Here is a 21,082-nt window from a genome sequence, read left to right on the forward strand (position 1 = left end):
AGCACATTCCATTAGAAGAAATAAAGATGTAAATAACTAAGGATTTTCCCTAGAGAGTAAGTAAGAAGGTATAAACAGGTTAGAAACAGAGCTAGGGATTGAAAATAAAATATTAGCCAAGCGGCCAGGTGCTCACCCAGATGTTTGGGTGCATACATTGGCACTGGGGCCAATCTCTCATGGGCAAAAGGGAGTGCTCAAGGTTCACCTATATTTATGAAAACACAGGAACTTCCAGACACCTCTGGGGTCTCCATCAGAGCTGGGCTTGGAATATATGCCAACTGCACTTGGCTGGCTCCAGGATGGGAGAGTGGGAGCTTGTAGCATCACTGAACTGAGATTAAAGCCATATATAACAGAGAGGGCACTTGTTTAAAAGAAGCAAAGCTCTACTATCAAATTTTGTGCTGATGCCACTTTGCACCAAATTTCAAGAAAACCTCCTGACTGGAGAGTCCTGGTGGACACGGTAGACTGTCTATCATACAAATATTTAAACTTGTTTCTCAGAAGTTCTTTAAGGTAAATTGTCTCTATGCTTGTAGGTTGTCATTTATAACTCTTTGGCACAACTTGCATATTATTGTAAAGTGGATATGAATATTCATGAAAGTTTACCCTTCATGTAGCACTGCTAAAGCATTTGGTGAACAGTTAGCAATGATTTTTAAAAGTTTTCTTGCTCATAGTTGAAACTGCCTGAATGATATAGTATCTAGAATTTTTCTTTGCATGGTGATGTTTCCATACTTTTTAAAGAATGACTTCTTTGTCTAATTATGAAATAGCTCTAAAAGATGAATTGTCTAATTCTTAAGTGGACCGATTAAAAAATATAAAATGATGGGAAAGATAGCATGCAGACCATAACAACAACAACAACAAACCTAGAGTGTCTGAATTATTATCAAGTAGATAGACTTCAGAAGAAAGAAAATGAACAGGACTGGAAGGAATAAGGTGAAAAGATCAATTCACCAAGAACATCAGAAATCCTAAATGTGTATGCAGAACTCAGAATCTCAAAATATAGGAAGCGAAAGTCAACCAAACTGGAAAAAATTATTTTTTTTTATTGTGCATAGCAGAACTGGGGTGTAGGCCAGAGATGCAGGGTGGAGGGGTGAGAAGATTCACTAGAGACAGAGTGGGTAGCAAAACAGGCGGATTGACTGAAATATACTGCTAAGGTGAGCAGCGGGTGAAACAGGAGAGGTCTGCTGTGCCATGTGAATTATCTCCCTGGCCAGGGATCAAACGCAGGCCATAATGGTGATACCACTGAGACTTAACCCCTAGGCCACCAGAGAGGCTCCAGAGAATTAATTTTTGAGTTGAAATCCTGTGACCACTCCCAGCCTGCATGTTCTGATTCTTGGTCCTCTGTCTCTTTAGTTCTGTCTGTTGGGGAAACTACAACTGATTAAGTATGGTTCTGCCTGCCTGTACCCACACCTGCTCTAAATTAAGCTGTAGAATAGGACATAGTTATGCTTTTTACCCTCATTTTAAATCCATGACACTCCAGTGGGTCCTTCAAGCTGCCAACCATCTTGCTTATTGTTCCAACCCATCTACTACCCAAGTCCAGAACTCTGTACCCCTCTCCTTTCCCCTCACACCTAATTTAATTTTTCTCCTTTCTTTACAGCCTTATTTTCTTTATATAGTTCCTCCATTTGTTCTGACTTTTAAAGTCTCAGGCCTAGTGTGGGTTCTCTGTTGATCACGAGCTCACTCACTGCTTTGGTAATTTCACCCAATCTCATTGTTTTAAATGCAAAACATACCCAATGCTTAAGATTGCCTAGAATAAAAAATGTGTGATTTAAAATGAGAGTAATAAACACGACTATGTCCTATTATATATATGTCATATATATATATACATACACACACACACACATATGCAAGAAGGCATGAGTTTCAAGCAAGTCTGAGACCCAGCAAGGTCACTGTCAGGTTTTGAGACCTGACAATGATCCTCTGCTGCTCCATGCTCCCCGCTGCATGGGAAAAGAGGAAATAAAAACAAAAAGAAAACTTTCTATAAAGAATATGAGGTGCAGGGTCTTCCTGGTGGTGCAAGGGGTTAAGACACAAAACTATGAAGTTACCCTCAGCCACTGCAGCACAAATTTGATCCCCGGCCGGGGGGGTGACCCACTTGGCACAGCAGACCTCTCCTGACCTCGCCCACTGCTCCCCTCAGCAGTGTGTTTCAGTACATCTGCCTGTTCTGTCCCCCACTCTGTCTCTGGTGAATCCTCTCACCTCCCCCATACCTCTGACCTATACCCCAGTTCTTGTATGCATACATAAATAAATCTTTAAAAAAAGAAAAGAAGAAAAAAGAAAAAATCAATCTACATAGGCAGAGACAGAGGTGGTGACCCTATCCATAAAGACAGAGATGGAGATCTGCCCACAATGGATTCTGTGGCTCAGACCCTGGGAAATTCAGCCAAGAGTGAAAGAGAGATGACCTAATTTCAGTGAAGGAGAAAGATCACAGTATCCCAGAACCTTCATTCCATGAGAGGAGAGCTACTGGGTGCCTTTCCCTTCCCACCTGGATTTGCAAGCTGGACAACGAGCAAGAATTGGCTCCTTAACTGCATCAGGGGAGGGGATAGCATTGAATTGCTACCAGGGGCAAAACAGCTGCTCCACAAAACTTCCTCCTTCCCCATTTGCCAGGGAAAATGTATTGCCATACACTCATGGCTAGTTAGAAGACTGTATACCATCCCTAAAGACAGCATCCACTACAAACATGTCACCATTAGAACTAAGGACACAGATACAGGGCATGTCCCGAATCTATTTGAGAATAAATTCTCCATTTAACATTGGTTCAGGTGGTTCTGTGAACACAGGAGTAAACATTGACTTCCCATATACTGGGCAACAGCATCTTAAGGCCTAATTTTTCCCTGGATGCCATGATATATATACACGTGCCCCTATCTGGCCCTGAAATCAAGGTGTAGGACCTGCTCAATGTCAGAAAGCCAGTGAGAGAACAAGGGAGCAGGCGGGCATGCACTCAGGCCTATTATGATCAAAGGCTCCAATCTCTTTAGTTTCAAGTTTGAGCACAAGTTGGATCTGAAACAGGCACAAGAATGGTCTCTGTGTGAAAAAGCAGGACAGAGAAACAGCCCTATAAATTACTGACCATGTGAGCATGGGTGCGAGTGCTGATGACATCAATTAGGAGAGGTGTTGGGTTCAGAGAACAGGGTCTTTGGGTTACCTCTGAGGAAAACAGAGCTCCCTTAGTGGCACACAGCGAGTTTCCCACGAGGCAGAGACTTTTAGTCAGATGCAGAAGAGCGAGTTTCCTATATTAAAAAGGAAAGGATGCCTGCACAGACACAAGTGGACAGAAAGAGCCACCCCTGAAAGGGACAGCTTTGTTAAAGAGACACCTGCATTGACACAGGCGGGAAGGAGAGCTGCATTTTTTCCAGTGCAGAAATAGTACTGATAAAGTCTTTTGTGCAGGGATTCATTTCTTTGTGTAATTGTTATCTATTCTTACATTACTTCTAGGGTGTTACTAGACTGATTTATAAGGACCAGGGATTCTCTCCAATGGCCCTCCATCTCCACATCCTCACCTCTCGCCTGCTTTCTGATACTTGCTACAGCAGTTGGTGCCTAAGGAGTTTTCATTTCTATAGTTGGTTTAACAACTATGTTCATCATTTCTACCCCCCCCTCCAGTTTTTGGAATTGTGACACCTCCATCCTAAATTTTCTTCTCTTAGCTTCCATCACTCATGTGAAAGACACCATTTGAGAGCAAAGGCCATGGACAGGAGTCACTGTGCTAGGGAGAACCTGTCCTCCCTGGGGTCTTCCATGCAGAACATGCCCAACCTCTTTTTCTGGAAGCCTTTCATCCATCTCCAATTTGGGGATCCAAATGAATAGCACTAACTCTGAAGACACTGGCTCCAGCCTCTAAATTTTCTGGACCACCTTCCCAGTCTATCTTATCAAGTTACCCTCTGTTCTCTTCTAAATCTCAGGATTCCACCTTCCTCAAAAGACACATGCCAATGATGATGTCATCCCTTCTGAGTCCCCTGAGTCCCCCCACACAGAGCCAAGATCCTCACAAGCACTTACTCTTCCCTCCTGCCTTCCTCCTTCACAGGACTCTTCCAAGTCCTTTAAGAGTCAGCTCAAATGCCACCACCTCTCTGAAAGTATTTATGTCTTCCACCCTCCCCTGAATCACAAACACACTATTTTTCCTGTACTCACACTACCCAATGCTCTCTGGTCTCTGCTCAGTCTTTCCAGCAAGTCTCAGAGACCCTGAAATTGGCACATAAAGGATAGCTACAATGTTCTAAGCTTCCCCAAACCCAAAATAGATAATGGGAGGTTTCCCCAGAGGTGATCTGATAGAGGGGAAATAAGGTTCCCTCTCCCCATCCCCGTTTCCACAGCAGGGAAATGCTGAAGCTTTAGGCAGTGTGCCATCAGTCCTGATTAGGTCCCTGACATCACTTGCCAGAAGTCCAGACCATTGAGTCCAGAGTCTACTGTGTAGGTTAACCTGACAATCACTCTGGAATAAGGCAGAAAGAGTTTGCTGCTTGGGGTGGACAGTGCTACAGAGAGAAACACTGGAGTGGGATGGTCAGCTAGAGTCTAAGAGGAGGAGGCCGTTGTCTCATGGAGACAAGATGCCTATCAGCTATGGCAATGAGCTCAAATAAATGAGTGGCATATGTCATTTGGCAAAAATAATGGCTACCCCCAGCAATCACTTACCATAATGAGGCTAACCAAATTTTGTTAGTGAAAAGAGATAGTTTTAACTACTGTCTGTTGTGCCAATGGCTATATACTACTTTAAATTATTAAGCAATTACATGCCAAATATCTTCAACAGGGTAAAAAAAAAAAAAAAAAAAAAACCTTTACCAGTAACCACTGTAGCTTATATCAATAACCACTAGCATGAGATCAATTGAAAGTCTGCAAAATTAGCATGTCACAAAATTAAGTTTTATCCCACCCAAATCCTCCCTGCAACAATTACATGGGGAGAGCGTCAAATAAAATGACAACATTGAAACAATTCTCTTTGCCCTTGCAAGATTTCCTGCATAGGTCATAACTGTCTTAGTAAAATTCTGTGACTATCTTTTTAAGTGTTGCAATGTAACCTTTCCTTTTCCCAAGGTCTCTGGTGCCTGGCCCTTTGTCGCCCCCTAGAGATTTTTGTGCCTTTTCTCAAACTGCAAGGACGGGTTGGCTCTCTGAAGAGGAGGACCATGCAGGCTTAGACATTGTCTAGGCTTCCCCATCCACTGCTCCGTGATAACACTACAAAACGGTGCCATGCTGAGATGGGCCAGGGCTCCATGTGTAACATTGTACTAAACAGAAAGGCAGACCTGTCACCTCAGGAATCTTTTGATAAAGGACCGGTTCAATTTCAGAGTCAAGGTCTCCATGGCTATTTAAGGAACAAATGTAACCCCAACAGATTTGTTTTGTTTCCTTTAATTTCCCAATGAAATTGGAGAGTCTGTTCTTGGCTGTCAAAGCAGATAACATACAACTACAACAACGGGTGCAGGAGAAAGGAAAGAGCCAGCAGGACAGGCATTCCCTGGATTAAGATAAGCAGGACAAGTTTAGTCAGTCTGGACCTAGGGGGATATGAGTTCTTCGTGCCTTTGTGGGACTAGAGCAGGCCAGGATCCCCCTCTATTTGTCTCTGGTCTCTTTTCCTTTGTAAGGTTCAATTGTTACTATTTATTTATTATTTATTAGCTATGAGTAAACTGGTCTTCCCATTGTAAAAAGAGTGTATATATTAGAGATACGGACGTATACACACGTAAACCTACACATACAGAATTGGGGCGGCGGGGGCGCAGCGCGACACGTGGGTGAATGCTCACTTCACCTACCCAGGGCTGCTGTAGTGGTCTGGGCTGGGGCGTCTGGGGAAAAGGGGGACGCCTGAGGGTCCTAATTTGTCGTATCCACCACAAACTGCAGAAGACTCCACCTCCTACGGCAAGGATCCATTTTCAGCAGCATCCAGGAAAGTCCCCTCCCGCAGTGGTCTCGCTGGTTTTCACTGCTGATCACATACTCTTAGTAAGATCCCTAAAAAGTGTAATTCTCAGTTCAATCTTGGAGCACGAGCGTCATCTCTCGGTCACGTAGGGAAGGGCGCGAAGACAAGTTTGAAAGACCCGCAAGGAGCGGGCTGGCACGATTCAGCGCGCCCACCTGAGGCTCGCGCACCGGTGCAAAGTCTCACAGACGAACAAGAATTCCAGAGACCTTGGTACAAGCACACAAAACGACCTAGAAAGATGAAGGTGAGAACGGCCAACTTTAAAGACTATCTGACTATTAATCACACTTCAGTAGTGCCCGTTTTATTTTTTATTGCTATTGTTCTTTTGTGGTGGGTGTAAGCTATTTAAAATCTCCAGCAAGAATATCTAAAGCAAAGTTTTTTATGTCAAGTGTTTGAGAAGCTCTGTCCTAGAAACCCTCTCTCCGCAGGCCCCCTTTGCTAACTGGGAACTTGTGGTGAAACAGCAACTATGAGCCTTTACTTGAGAAGTGAACCTGGAAAGGGGCCAAGGCCGCGCGCTCACTTATAGATGTGTATTTGTAGGGCCTGCGGGGTGGGAGGGACGCGAACACCCACCACCCCCTGATGCAGGGGAAACCATTGTGTCTTGAGTCCCAAGACCCCGCAGCGAATAGGTCCCGTTCAGAAATTTGCTTCCGTTTCCCTTACCCAACGACTTAAACTTTGGAGAACTTTGCAAAGTACACCTAGGTGAGGAGCGGCGCAAGCAAGTTTCACCAACATTACTCAAGGGCGCAGTGGGAAAAGGGCAGCAATGTGGGGGTGGCCAAGGGCGCTCGGGTGGCTTGGCGCTCCGGACGCGCCGCGCGGGGTTTCGGGGGACAGCGGTGGCGGTGACGTACGGCGTGCGCACGGGAAGCAGGTGTCCGGGCGGAGGCGCGCTGCGCGCCCCCTCCTTCAGCCCGGCGCCTAGGGCTAGACGCCCGCCCCCCTCCTCCCCCCACACCCTGGCGCGGCGTTCCGGGGCGTGTCCTCGGCTACCATGGCTTTTATATAGAAGCCGGCGGGCCCAGGACACCCAGATGCAAACGCGACGAAGCGGCGCTGAGGACTGGCCGCCAATTGCCTCGCAGCCTCCCACACGCTCCGTAGCTCTGTTCCCGTGCGCCCCGGCCGGCCGAGCAGAGGGCCCCCGCCGAGGGCGCCATGCAGCGGGCGCGAATCGCGCTCTGGGCTGCAGCGCTGACCGCGCTGTCGCTGCTCCGTGGGCCGACAGTGGCGCGGGCTAGCGCGGGAGCGGCGGGCGCGGGGCCAGTGGTGCGATGTGAGCCCTGCGACGCGCGCGCGCTGGCTCAGTGTCCGCCGCCGCCAGCTGCGTCCGCCTGTGCGGAGCTGGTGCGCGAGCCGGGCTGCGGCTGCTGCATGACGTGCGCGCTGCTCGAGGGCCAGCGGTGTGGCGTCTACACCGAGCGCTGCGGCTCGGGCCTCCGCTGTCAGCCGCCGCCCGGCGAGCCGCGCCCGCTGCAGGCGCTGCTGGACGGCCGAGGGCTCTGCTCCAACGCCAGCGCCGCCGGCCCCTTGCGTGCCTACCTGCTGCCCGCGCCGTCCGCTCCAGGTGAGCCGCTGCGCCGTCTGGGGGCCCGGCGACCCCAGCCCGAGGGTCCGGGCGGGAGCGGTGCCGCGGTGGTCACTCTGCTGCTCCTTGCACGCTGAGAGTTGTACTTGGGAAAACCGAGCCCCGGAAAGGCGAAGGCGCCTTCGCAGCCGGCCCTCTACTCGCTCGGTTCTCCGAGCTCGGATTGCTTATAAATTACAAAGTTCTGATAGCGAAAATGGTAAAAGATTTTCCGGGGCGGGGAATGGGAGAGGATATCAAGAGTAGAGGTCAGGTGAAAGGTCCTAGACAGACGAGATTCTCGTGTACGAAAGGCCAGAGCGGCGCGGAACGTGGGCTTGGACTGTGCAACCTAACAGGTGGAACGTGCCCTTTCCCCTGAGAGCTGGGAGCTTGTGTTTCAATCTTGAGGATGCTTAGCGGGAGGCACCAGGGGCCGGATTGGACCGGGAAAAGTGGACTGGCACATTGTAGGTAATGCTACCTATCTTTAACTATACCAGTATTTTACGGTTTGCAAAGCAATGTCACTTTCCGGGGTGTCGTAGAACGAGCGGGCTGGGAATTGGATTTTCGTGTCTTTTGCGGTTGGAAAACCTTAAGTTCAGAAAGTGACTCTTCCAGTTCCCCCTTGGACAGGGAGGAGAGCAGGACTGAGTCCCACTGGAAACTTTCTGCATCCTCCCTTGTCTATACCTGGTGCTGTTATAGGACAGGGAGAGGGGCTTGTGTGGCCCTCAGACAAGACCAGGTGTGTGCGTTGCGGGATGTGTGGAACTTTGAATTTCCATTGACAGCGAAGGGAGACAGCCCCATCTAGAACGCTTTGCCACCTGCATCTGAATTGGGAGGAATGCCCTTCAGTTGAGGGAAGACAAAAGCTAAAGTTTGGCATTGTTACTCCAGGGCTCCATCACTATCAAGCGCCCATTCTGTAGAGGACATCATATCGTTCTCTTAGAAAAGAAATCCAATGGAGTTGCCGTTCCTCCAAATTCCACACGTGCGTAGCCTTTCTCCCTTCCGTGAGTGAAGTTCCTGTAGAGCTGAAGACTAGGGGAATTCTGCCCCAACCCCAACCACGCGCGGGAAAGAGCGCTGGGGGCCAGCCCCCATCTGGGGCAGGCAGGGTGAAAGCCCCTTTATAATTTGTCTCTCTGGGCAAAATTTGTTGTTTGCTGTATGTGCTTTTTTGTTCCAGTTCATTTTTTTGTTATTCAAAAAGTGATCTTAGAAGTTCCTGTAAACTTTGTCGTTTTTAATTAGACCTTAATGGACATTGTGATTGCTACGATAGTAACTCCTAAGTATAGTATAGGTTGATGTGATTTATTGTAAAAGATCTGAATATCTTCTAAAATCCCTTTGGGGGGAAGGGAAGGAAGGATAAATTTAAATGACGGTCAGTGGTTAACTGTCTATTGCTTAAATGAAAACGTTTTCTCTCCTGGCTGGAGTCAGCAGGCATTAGAAAGAAACTAAGGAAGTTTAAGAAAGTACTTAGTTCTTGGCAAAGAAATGCAAATGTTTTTATTTACATATTGTTAGCATCTCTTTTGCACCAACGCCTCCCAGAAAAAGGAAAGAAATCTAAAATGAAAGGAAATTGAAACCAAATCCTATCAATTTAAGAACCTACTGCATCAGGAATTGAGCAGCAACTCTAGAATTTGTGCTTGCTTCCCCAGGATCAAACCCCAGTCAGCTTTCAGGGGCCGACCATTCTCAGACGTAGGCTTTGCATATTTTAGCCCAGAGCCAGAAGTCTTGGCTGACTTCCAGGCTGGTGGGCATGCTGCCATCTTGATAGATGTGTTTCTGAGAGGGCAGAGAACAGTTCAGCTGGAGCAGGGCACTTGGCACCCCAGGCATAGCAGACCACTCAGGACCAGATGGGGAGGAGCCCCTCCTGGGAGTGAAGCATCGGTGCTGCCTTGGGAGCTGGGTAACCATGGGGCAGATACCTGCTGCTTAGATGCAGCCAAGAAGAGGGGCCCTCCATGACTTTTCTACTGCAGCAGCCCCAAGTTCATCCTGGAAAAGGAATGGAAAGCATTTTCTAGCTACACACCAGCCACACATTTATTTAGACAGTATACTTGAACTTCTAAAGAGATTGTGAAGATAATAGCATCAGCATAGATGTCAAGACTCAGGCTTTCTTCATTAGCATTTTTGATTGCCGGAAGGGGTCAATCAATGGGAGGTGACCTTTTCTTCAGGGAGTGTAAGCTCTTTGGTATAAAGGAGTGTAAGCTTTGATGCTGTTTGTATCCCTCACTCCTGTCCTAGAGGGGTTGGGGGGGCTCACCCAAGAAAGTGCCCCAGAATGCACAGGGTGTTCCATTCTGGTGTTCTTCCAGATGTCCCATCCCTTCATGGACAGTGGGTGTTAGAGATGTGACAACTGGCTCTATAAAAATATATATAAAATAAAAAAAGGAACAAAAATAATAAATAAGCCCTTACAAGTAAAAAAAATTAAAAATAAAAATAAAAAAAATACAAAACGCCTGCATGAGGCTGGGATGTACTGCAAAGCTACTTTGCAGAGAATTCAGTTTTGCCATTCAAACCAACAGGGATCCCTCAGAGGTCTTTGCAGGATAACTTTTAGGACAGTGCTGCAATCAGAAACCCTGCAGAACTGTTGGCACCCAGATTGCTGTTGTCACCCCAGCATTTGTTTCATCAGGGCTGGAGTGGTGGGGCAAATGTCCAGTCCAAAAAGGACTCCCCAGGGGACTTCCAAGTGACCCACCCCCCCCCAAGTCTTCCATGGCTCCCATCTGCCCCCTGCTGGTGGGTGAGGGAACACATGGAGGCTGAGAACATGCTAGACTTTGGCACCCTATCTGCTTTGTAAAAGCAGTAGATTTCATTTTTCAAATCTTGAGTTGAAGCAGCTACCATTCACATGCTACTGGTGTTATAGAATAAAACTTTATCTGTGTGTTTTGTAAACTTACCTGAATGATATTTCCACTTAGGTGTGACTTGGTTACAATAGTAAGATTTTGAAAAGACCATAATTAAAGATCAATGACTATCACATCTTTGTCTCCCCTGGGCTTTTCAAGGAAATGGCAGTGAGTCTGAGGAAGACCGGGGTGCTGGAAGCATGGAGAACCAGGCCCTTACTAGCACACACCGGGTGCCTGATACCAAATTCAGTCCCCTCCACACCAAGATGGACATCATCAGGAAAGGACATGCCAAGGACAGCCAGCGCTACAAAGTCGACTATGAAGCTCAGAGCACAGACACCCAGAATTTCTCCTCTGAGTCCAAACGAGAGACAGAATACGTGAGAGCTTTCTCTTACAGGTTGGGGCGGGGGATTGGGGGGGGGGGCCCTCACCAGGCCTGAGCACTGAAAGTATCTTGGGGGTTGCTCTTTACTCAAGAGTCTCTCAGTAAATCCAGGTGGCCCACCTGGGGTAGACAACCACACCACAGGCTATTTATACCCTTTTACCTCTCAGATCTCAGAAGGGTCCATGGTCAAGGTCAAACTTGTAAAAGCACTTAGTGTGCTTGACATGCCTTTCTGATGCAGAGAAACGCGGCTCAAAAAACTGACATTTTATTCACTGACCTGAGTGGCCTGGCCTATTGTGACTGTTTCCTGTTCTGGGCCTTGCTCTGAAGGGATCATGAGAGAGATAAGGAGGCACGATTCCCATCCTCATGGGAAAGGCAACAAATAAGTCAAAAAATTAAGGCAGAAGATATTTGAGGACACATGGCAGGCCCGCCTGTGATGGCTCTGTGGGCAAATGGGATTTTATAAGACACTAGAGTTCCAGTGTGACTGTGACTCCTCCCCAGGGACCCTGCCGCCGGGAGATGGAAGACATGCTGAACCACCTCAAATTCCTGCACATGCTCAGCCCAAGGGGTGTCCACATCCCCAACTGTGACAAGAAGGGCTTCTACAAGAAAAAGCAGGTAAGCCATGCTGCCTAGGTGAAGTTAACCCTATATCCATGTTCTGGCCCAACCCTGGCCCCTCACCTGTTACAGTGGCAGGAGATTCCACTAAATCCCCTCCACTCAATGCACTTCCTCTGTCTGTGTCTCCCTGTCTGCATCTCCCTCCCAACTCCAGAGCATGTGAGGTACCACCTGGGGAGCACTCTGCCATGCATAGAGGGACACATTGACATGTTAGCTGATATTGCACCATGGAGTAATACGGAGCTACTATAGAGAACCTCCAAGAAAGGTGACACGAGCACAGAAAACTCAGATCTCATGCTGACCCCTTTTACATTGCGGCCTTCCATGAATAGTAAACAGTCAAACACATTTGAGAAGCAGTTATTTTTAAACTATAACAAGTGCACTTCGGTAGATTACATATTATTTGAGGGTGACATTTCAGTCAGCTTTCCTACTAGGCAATTCCTACCACAACATCTGCAGAATTGGCCATGGAATAGGATGGCCACACTCAAGTCAGGTGGCCATCATCTTCAGTGACCATGGATGGGTCTCTGGCCTCTTTAGCACTTGTCACTTGGCATTTTCTATCAGTCATTATTCAACAGAACAGACATTTATTCTCATGTTCTCTTCACATATGTTTATTACCCGCTTACTCTGCAAACTCCCACTGAGAAGTAACTGCATGTATAGCTTGGATTGTTTGCAGAAAGACACAGTTGTGATGTTCGTGGGGTCAGTGGAGATGTTTTCATTCCCTCATTAGGGGTCATGCCTATGGCACCAATAGGGTCTAGTGTCTCCCCGAGACCCCAGGGACACAAAACTGTCCCCTGCTTTTCTGAAAAACTAATACACAAAATCACTTGCACCTACTTGGTATAGTAGAGCTGTTCTGAAAACATCCTGGGAGCCCCACAGCCCTCACTGCCTGTGGCCCATGGTCAGCCTCCCCATGCATCCTCCTGAGGGGTTCACTGTGGGTCTTCTGTGCTCTGCCCACAGTGCCGCCCTTCCAAGGGCAGGAAGCGGGGCTTCTGCTGGTGTGTGGATAAGTACGGGCAGCCACTTCCAGGCTACGACGCCAAGGGCAAGGGTGACGTGCAGTGCTATCACCTGGAGAGCAAGTAGTCGCCACTGCAACCATGTAAGCACTGGGTGTGTGGGGGCTCGGAGGGCAGCAACCCTGGGGGATGATGAGGGGTAAGCTGAGGACAGCCAGGGCTGGTGAGCCCAGGAGCCGCACCACCCAGGGGGACAGCTCAGGTGGGTCATTCAGGAGATGCGGAGAGGGCCACCTGACCCAGCTCAACAAGAACAGGGAAAGGTACTCCCTTAGTTATAGAACTTCAGACATGAGTTCTGTGTCTGTGCAGCGTGGAGATTTTCAAAGTGAAGCTTTTTCCACTGCCAAGGACATGACCAGCAGCTGATTTACAGCCTCAATTTATATTTCTTTTTGTGGTGAATTGATTTTTTGATTGTTCCTTTGTGGTCACAGGTAAACAGTTCTAATCCAAAAGAATTGATAAAGGAAGGTATTTCTAAATAAAGTTGTGACTGCCTTTTTCCCGAAAATTATATTATGGATAATTTCATAGTCTGTGATTAATATGATTTTAATGAAAGGTAATTTGACTTAATAAGAAAATGAAGGTTTATGCCATTTTGAAGAGTGCTCTCATATTCAATATTCATTTTGTTTTTAGTAAGTGAGATTTTATTGGGAGAAAAGAATGAATACACATTTTCCTTTATCTTTCAAGACAAATTTAAGAAAATAAAAGTTTACTTTTCGTGATAAGTTTTCTTCCCTTACAAGTTAAAGAAACAGCATTCTATGATGGTGGATATTCTATCAGGACTACATGAGAAAAGAAAGCAAACATTATAAGAATAAAAAATAAATTAATTTTTAAAAAAAGAAAGAAAGAAATAGCATTTTAGCTTCAGAGCAACTGACCGAGCACCGGGAACATCTTCCGGTGCCCTTGGTCTCATGGAAGCTGCAGGATAAGCCCTGTCCACCAGGTGCCCGGTGACCTGCCCAATCATCTGGAGCATGAATTGAGCCTTTTTGATTTGGAGGCAGTTATTTCAATGTGCTGTTTTTTCTTTTTGTTTTAGTTAATGTGGAGCTCAATACGCCTTATTTTGCACAAGCCACTGCCGAGGACATGACCAGCAGCTGACTACAACCTCAATTTATATTCTTTTTGTGGTAAATTGATTTTTTGAAACCAAAGTTTAGAAAGATGTTTGAAATGCCCAGGGTTCTTCTCAATGGTGAACTTGAGTAACTCACTGCTTTCTAGTAGTCCGTGAAACACAGTTTGTTTTTTCTTGTTGCTTCCTGTAAAAATATTTGTCAACTCAAGGACAGGGGAGCAGATCTCACACCCCCTGGAGCTGGCTCTCCCTGCATCTCCTCTGAAGCACTGGCCAGTACTTCCTGACTTAGCGACTATGTTGCTTATGCAGAGGGTGCCTTCATTCCCACTCTGTACAAATGAACACAGACCTCACCAGGAGCAGAAGCGGCCTGCACTCTGGGGGCTGCACATGCCACAGCCCTACCTGGAGCTTATATCTCTGAAGCAAGGCTCCTTCAACTTAGAAAATATTTCATACCTTCAAGTGGCCTGTACTGCCTGGAACTGGTGTAGGAAATAAGGTGGAGCCTTACTTATTTAAAAAAAAAAAAAGACCAAGAATGTTGATGAAGACACTAATTGTCTGTGATGGTGGCTCCACAGGGTAGGGGGCAGGGTGAGCCCTTCCTTTTCCGAGGCATTAAGAATAACAGCGTGGTTGTATGGAAGGCTGCTGAGAAAGAGTGTTTTCCAGCTTAACAGTTCAAGACAAAATTAATTGTTGAGATAAACTCTTTAAAGGCAAAGAAAGTTTGTTTTCACCACTACCTTTTTGTCCTCCTTGGCGCAATGTAAACAATAATAATAACTTGACCTAACCAGGAAAAATAAATGGCTTGTTGGAGGCTCTGGGAGGGCACGAGGGGCACAGAGTCACCTGCTTGTTGCACTTGGTCATCCTCCCACTTTTCTATCTAATTCACACATATACACAGAGAACACGTTCTTCATGAACTGTTAACATTGTAGACATCATAGTCCAAGTATGATAGGACCTGTACTCGCTAATCCTAGATGAGATGTTATCATCCTAGATGAGATGTTATCGATATAGAGAATGTAAATACTAGAGAATGTAAATACAGCCATGGAGGGAGGGACTGCTGCCCTGCTGGAAGCCAGCCCTCCAGGTCTGACCAGTGGGTGGGGAGCAGCCCCCAGGGCACCCCGCCCTGGAGACACCCTGCACACAGCCCCCCTTGAGAATACAAAGGGGTCTGAAAACATTCTGCCTACCTATTAGCTTCTCTTTATTTTTTTAATTAAGTTTTTGAGAAAAAAAGGTATTTTTGAAAAGTTTTGTCTTACAATGTATTTATAAATATTAAATAAAGTTTTTACTAGGAAGAAATGCCTCTGTCCTTGTTAGTGAGTGTATTGTTAATGCAATAATCCCGAAAGGATAAAACACTCAACGGGGAGTAGAAACCTTTCCTAAGTAAATGTCTTCCTCTGCTTCTACTTCTCATGAGAGAACCCAACCTAGAAAGTGCTCAGATCATCACTGGGTTCGTTGAGGCACCAGGAGGGTCCCAACTGCAGTGAACCCTCCGTGAGCCTGACCCAGGACAGGAGCAGGCAGGTGGGAGCAGAGTAGCGAATGAATCTGGCTCTCACCGCTTTTCCCATCTGTCCCATGCTGTCCTCACACCAGAGGCGTGACCTTCAAGGCTGAACAGGACAAGGGGTAGGACAGACCAGACCATTCACTCCAAGTCTTTTTTCCCTGTAGCCTTTTCGGCCCTCTGCTTGGAGAAGGGAAGTAGACAAAAGCTGGAGGTGGAAGGAGACACTGGGTGGATTATGGGGTCTCAGTTTGTTAGAGAGTGGATACTTGTGGGTCTGGGTATGTGCGCTGGTCAGAGAATAACAGCTGCCACACCAAACGTGAGAGCAAGCAAGTGTGGATTTATTGAAGCACGGTGAAAGAACTGACAGCGGTTGCGGGAGGTGAAGGGGGGCAGGGGAGGATGCCCATTTTCTCCAGCCCAGTCCATTACCATATACCATCAGACTTCCTGTTGCCCAATGTGCCAGACTATTGATTAGGCACTAGGTGGTGGGAAGTTTCCTGACGGTTGTTTTTCTGTTTCTTAATTATCCTGTAACCCAATCTTACCCTAGGTGGTGGCTAGTTTGGCAACATTGCAATAAAACACATCTATTTTCCTGGGAGCTGTTTTGTCACTTCTGTTCCTGTGTTGTTTAAAATCACTGTCCCTTTGTTAGGGGGAAAGGATGTTCTGAGCTAATTCCATGCAGGCTTTGTGGACCCCACCCCCACTCCAGACCAAAGCATCAAGACATTGGGAAAGACAAATCCCGTCACCACCAAAGGGAAGGTGGCTGGGACCTGAGGGTGGAGTTAAGAGCCAGGTTGGGTATAAAAACCAAACACGTGGGCCTTGGGGTGGCTGGCTATCGCTCGCCTCCTGGCTTCTCGGCTCCTGGCTCGCGGCCAGCTCTCAGAGTGCCATTTGGGATTCCAGACTGGCAGATCTGGTAGGACTCATTTAAAACTTTGTCTCCCAGTTTTCTCCCTGAGCTGTACATTTCCTCATTTCCCCTTCCCTTGTAAATAAACCTTTTATTAACCTTTCGCGTGTGCCTGCAGTAGAGCATTGATAAGTCCTTTTAAGCGCGCGGGTGAGGACCCACAGTCAGGCACCCTGTTTTGTATCAGGGCTGTCCTGTAACAGTTTGGCACCTCCTATTTGGCCTTTCCTATTCCCCCAGCTCTCCTGGTCTCAGTGCTTCTCAAGTTCCTTCTTCACAGCCTTGGAATAACTCCCTGGTGGTGGAGCTGCTGCAGGAAAAAATCTGAGCCTGTGTCCTTGAGACATGGAAAAATAAACTGTCTATTAAAGAACTTGCCTAGGAGGGGGCGGAGCAACATGGCGGCGAGGAGACGCTGCGAGTAAGATCTCCCATTAAAAAAAGTTAATAGGGAGGAAAAGCGGCAGGTCCCAGTGAGAACTGGGACACGGAAGATAAACGGACGACTCCAGCAAACTGCCCGAAGAAGAAAGTTGCCATAAAAGAGGACGAGAAGGGAGGGAAGCGCAGAACCCTGCTCCCATCCCCCGCCCACAGAGGCGGCACTCTCCGACCAGCAGAGACGAGGGAAACAACAAACCAAAACGCCCAACAAGAAAAACGGATGCAGCAAGTGGGACTGTGAGTGGAAAGGAACTATTTCAGCCACCACACCCCGTGAACGGGAGCTGAGGCGAACCCTGCAGGATCCGCCACGGAGGTGAGCTCCAGGCGCCATTAAAGAGCCCCGCCCCCCAGGAGGAGACCAGCACCAGCACACAGCCCCGGCCGCCCGGTAAGCTTGCGCGAAAGCGGCGCTCGGATTGCAGCTGCCCAGGTCCCCACGCCTGCGACCTAGGCTTGCAGGGAGACGGCGGAGGCCCTCCCTGAGTGAGCAGGAACAAGGTGCCCAGGCAGGGGAGCGGGATTCAAAAGGCGCCATTCCCGCGCCACTGATCTGGGCTACAGCCCGCGTCCTGGAACTGAGGGCTTTGGAACTGAGACCCGGGCGGAGGCCCTCCCTGAGTGAGCAGGAACAAGGCGCCCAGGCAGGGGAGCGGGATTCAAAAGGCGCCATTCCCGCGCCACTGATCTGGGCTACAGCCCGCGTCCTGGAACTGAGGGCTTTGGAACTGAGACCCGGGCGGAGGCCCTCCCTGAGTGAGCAGGAACAAGGCGCCCAGGCAGGGGAGCGGGATTCAAAAGGCGCCATTCCCGCGCCACTGATCTGGGCTACAGCCCGCGTCCTGGAACTGAGGGCTTTGGAACTGAGACCCGGGGCACGAAATTAGGGGCGTGGGTTCCCCACGACGGTGGGGCACAAGGCAGACACAGCACCCCAAAGCCGTTGAGGTGTACCCTACCATCCCCGCTCTGCTCCCTGTCCCACGGGGTGGAAAATCAGCTCCCCAAGGGCTCTAGGAGAGATCTCTGGTGCCACCTAGCGACTTGACCCCAGCACAGGCTACTGAAGGAGCTAGTGGCCAGCTGGGGAGTTAGCCCACACCGGGCCCCTTCTGAACAAGTAGTCTGAGCCCACAGGGAGAGCGAGCACCCACAGCCGGGGCAGACCAGGCACGCAGAAGAGTGTGCCTGAGACCAGAAGCGCAGGGAGTGTGTCCCACATCACCATTTTAGAACAGGGACATTTCTTCAGTAAAGACTACCTGCAGAAGGCTTCCTCAGGAGCCAGAGGTGAGCGGGGGAAGTTCGCCCACGCCAGACCCCCTCTGGCCTGCAGTCCAAGCCCAGAGGGGAGCAGGAACCCACCGCCGGGGCAGACCAGGCGCACAGGGGAGTGTGTCCCCACATCGGCATTTTAGAACAGGGACCTTTCTCCAGTAAAGGCTGCTTGAAACTGACAGATGACTCCTGGAAGAACCAGAGGGGAACAGAGAAGCCCACCCAAGATGCCGGCAAGCCCCAACAACACAGTGTCCCAACGCATACGGCAAATTAGAAAACAGACAGTAGGGAGGAGAAGAACCACACGCAACCTAGCAACTCTCCAGAGAAAAAGCACACCACAAAAAGAAATCCAGCCCCCAGATTGCAACGACAATAACTTGGAAGAATTTCTGAGCCTTCCAGAAAGAGAATTTAAAATTGCCGTGATTAAAAAACTGACAGAAGTCATAAAGGAAAACAATGATAAGGGAAAAATAATCAACGATCAGAAGAATGCAATTGAGTCCCTAGAGAGGGAAAACAATGGTCAGAAAAAGAAATTGAGTCCCTAAAGAGGGAAGTAAAAGAAATGTAGGAGATCAAAGAATTAATGGAAGAACTAAAGAATTCTGGGAAAAGCAATGAAAGCAGAATAGATGAAATGGAAGAACGAATAAGTAATCTTGAAGACACAGAAATAAAAAGAACCAAAACAGAGAAGGAAAGAGAAGTATGAAGGAAAAAGAACGAAGAAAGACTTCGGGAACTATCTGACTCCATGAGGAAAGGAAATATAAGAGTTATAGGAATACCAGAAGGAGAGGAGAGAGATGTAGGAACAGAGAAAATATTCAAAGAGATAATTGAAGAGAACTTCCCAAATGTGAAGAAGGAGCTGAAAATTGATATACAAGAAGCAAGAAGAACACCAAACTTCCACGACGAAAGGAAAAATACAGCAAGACACATAATAGTAAAGCTCCCAAGAATCCAGGACAAGGAAAAAATAATGAAGCTGGCAAGAGGGAAGAAACAGATAACATTCAAAGGAAAACCAATCAGGCTGACATCAGACTTCTCCGAAGAAACACTACGGGCAAGGAGAGAGTGGAGGGACATAGTCAACAGACTCCAAGAAAACAGATGCCAACCAAGAATACTCTATCCCGCAAAGCTCTCCTTCCTCTTTGAAGAAAGAATATGGACCTTCCCAGACAAACAGAAACTCCGGAATTTCATTGCAACTAAACCCCCACTCCAAAAAATACTACAAGGAGTCCTAAAGCCAGAACCTCAGAGCGATGAATAACAATGAAAGAAGGCCAAAAAAAAAAAAAAAGTTATTAAAAGAATAAATAAATAAAATCAAAGGAAAGACAAACACAATGGCAAATACAGATGTTAACATATCAATATTAACTCTAAATGTAAATGGACTAAACTCTTCAATAAAAAGACACAGAGTTGCAGCCTGGATTAAGAAACAAAACCCAACCTTTTGCTGTCTCCAGGAAACACATTTAGCTACAAAAGATAAAAATAGGCTCAAAGTTAAAGGATGGAAAACAATCCTACAAGCAAATGGACCAAAAAAGAAAGCAGGAACAGCTATACTTATATCAGATAAAACAGATTTCAAACTCAAAAAGATAAAAAGAGACCCCAATGGTCACTACATTATGATCAAGGGGACAATACTTCAAGAAGAAATAACACTCATTAACATATACTCACCAAACGAAGGAGCACCAAAATATATCACACAACTGTTGTCCTCTCTGAAAACAGACATCAGAGAAAACACATACGTAGTGGGAGACTTCAACACACCACTATCAACAATGGATAGATCAACAAGACAAAAAATAAGTAAAGAAACCAAAGCTCTAAATAAAGACCTAGAGCAATTGGGCTTAACAGACATCTATAGAACACTAAACCCCAAAAAAACGGAGTACACATTTTTCTCAAGCGCACACGGATCATTCTCCAGGATCGATCACATACTGGGGCACAAGACAAACATCAACAGATACACCAAGATTGAAATCATATCAACCATCTTTTCTGACCATGAAGGCATCAAACTAGAAATAAACCATAAAAAGAAGGCAAGGAACATTCCTACCTCATGGAGATTAAAAACCACACTACTGGAAGACCATTGGACTAATGAGGAGATCAAAGAAGAAATTAAAAAATTTTTTGAATTGAACGACAAGGAGGACACCAATATCCTAAATGTATGGGATGCAGCAAAAGCAGTAATAAGAGGAAAATATATAGCAATAGAAGCTCACATCAAGAAACAAGAAAGAACGCAAAGAAACAACCTAATCTCGAAGCTCAAAGATCTAGAAAAAGAACAACAAGAAAACCCCAAAACCAGTAGAAGAAAAGAAATAATAAAAACCAAAGCAGAAAGAAATGAAATTGAAACTAAAAAAACAATCCAAAAGATCAATGAAACCAAGAGCTGGTTCTTTGAAAAAATCAATAAAATAGACAAACCCCTAGCCAGGCTCACAAAGGAAAAAAGGGAGAAAGCACAAATAAACAGGATCATCAATGAAAGAGGAGAAATCACAACGGACACAGCAGAAATCAAAAGAATAATCAGTAACTACTATGAACAGTTATATGGAAACAAGTTTAACAATCTAGAGGAGATGGACAAATTCCTACAACTCTACAATCACCCAAAGCTAGATAAAGAAGAAATAGAACACCTAAACAGACCAATTACAATTAGCGAAATAGAAATAGTAATCAAAAACCTCCCCAAAAACAAAAGCCCAGGACCTGATGGATTTACAAATGAATTCTACCAAAGATTCAGAGACGAATTAGTGCCTATCCTTCACAAACTCTTTCAAAAAATTGAGAAGGAAGGGACAATACCAAACACGTTCTATGAAGCCAACATTACACTAATACCAAAACCGAACAAGGACAACACAAAAAAGGAAAACTACAGGCCAATCTCCCTAATGAACACTGATGCAAAAATCCTCAATAAAATTTTAGCTATCAGAATCCAACAATGTATCCATAAGATAATTCACCACGACC

General features: G+C 46.7%; 1 protein-coding gene across 2 annotated transcripts; it reads left to right on the forward strand.

Annotated features, from left to right (window-relative positions):
* Positions 1-7,297: 7,297 nt before the first annotated feature.
* IGFBP3 (insulin like growth factor binding protein 3) lies at positions 7,298-12,785 on the forward strand (the record flags this gene model as incomplete). Of its 2 annotated transcripts, none has more annotated exons than XM_084247270.1 (4): positions 7,298-7,766; positions 10,787-11,013; positions 11,538-11,657; positions 12,660-12,785. In XM_084247270.1, 4 exons carry the CDS (start codon positions 7,298-7,300, stop codon positions 12,783-12,785), a joined length of 942 nt encoding a protein of 313 aa, XP_084103396.1. The 2 variants fall into 2 exon arrangements, with proteins under 2 accessions (XP_084103396.1, XP_084103397.1); XM_084247271.1 differs by having other exon boundaries at positions 7,298-7,706.
* Between the last annotated feature and the right edge of the window lie 8,297 nt (positions 12,786-21,082).

Source organism: Talpa europaea, assembly GCF_964194135.1.
Source record: "Talpa europaea genome assembly, chromosome: 11".
Taxonomy (NCBI): domain Eukaryota; kingdom Metazoa; phylum Chordata; class Mammalia; order Eulipotyphla; family Talpidae; genus Talpa; species Talpa europaea.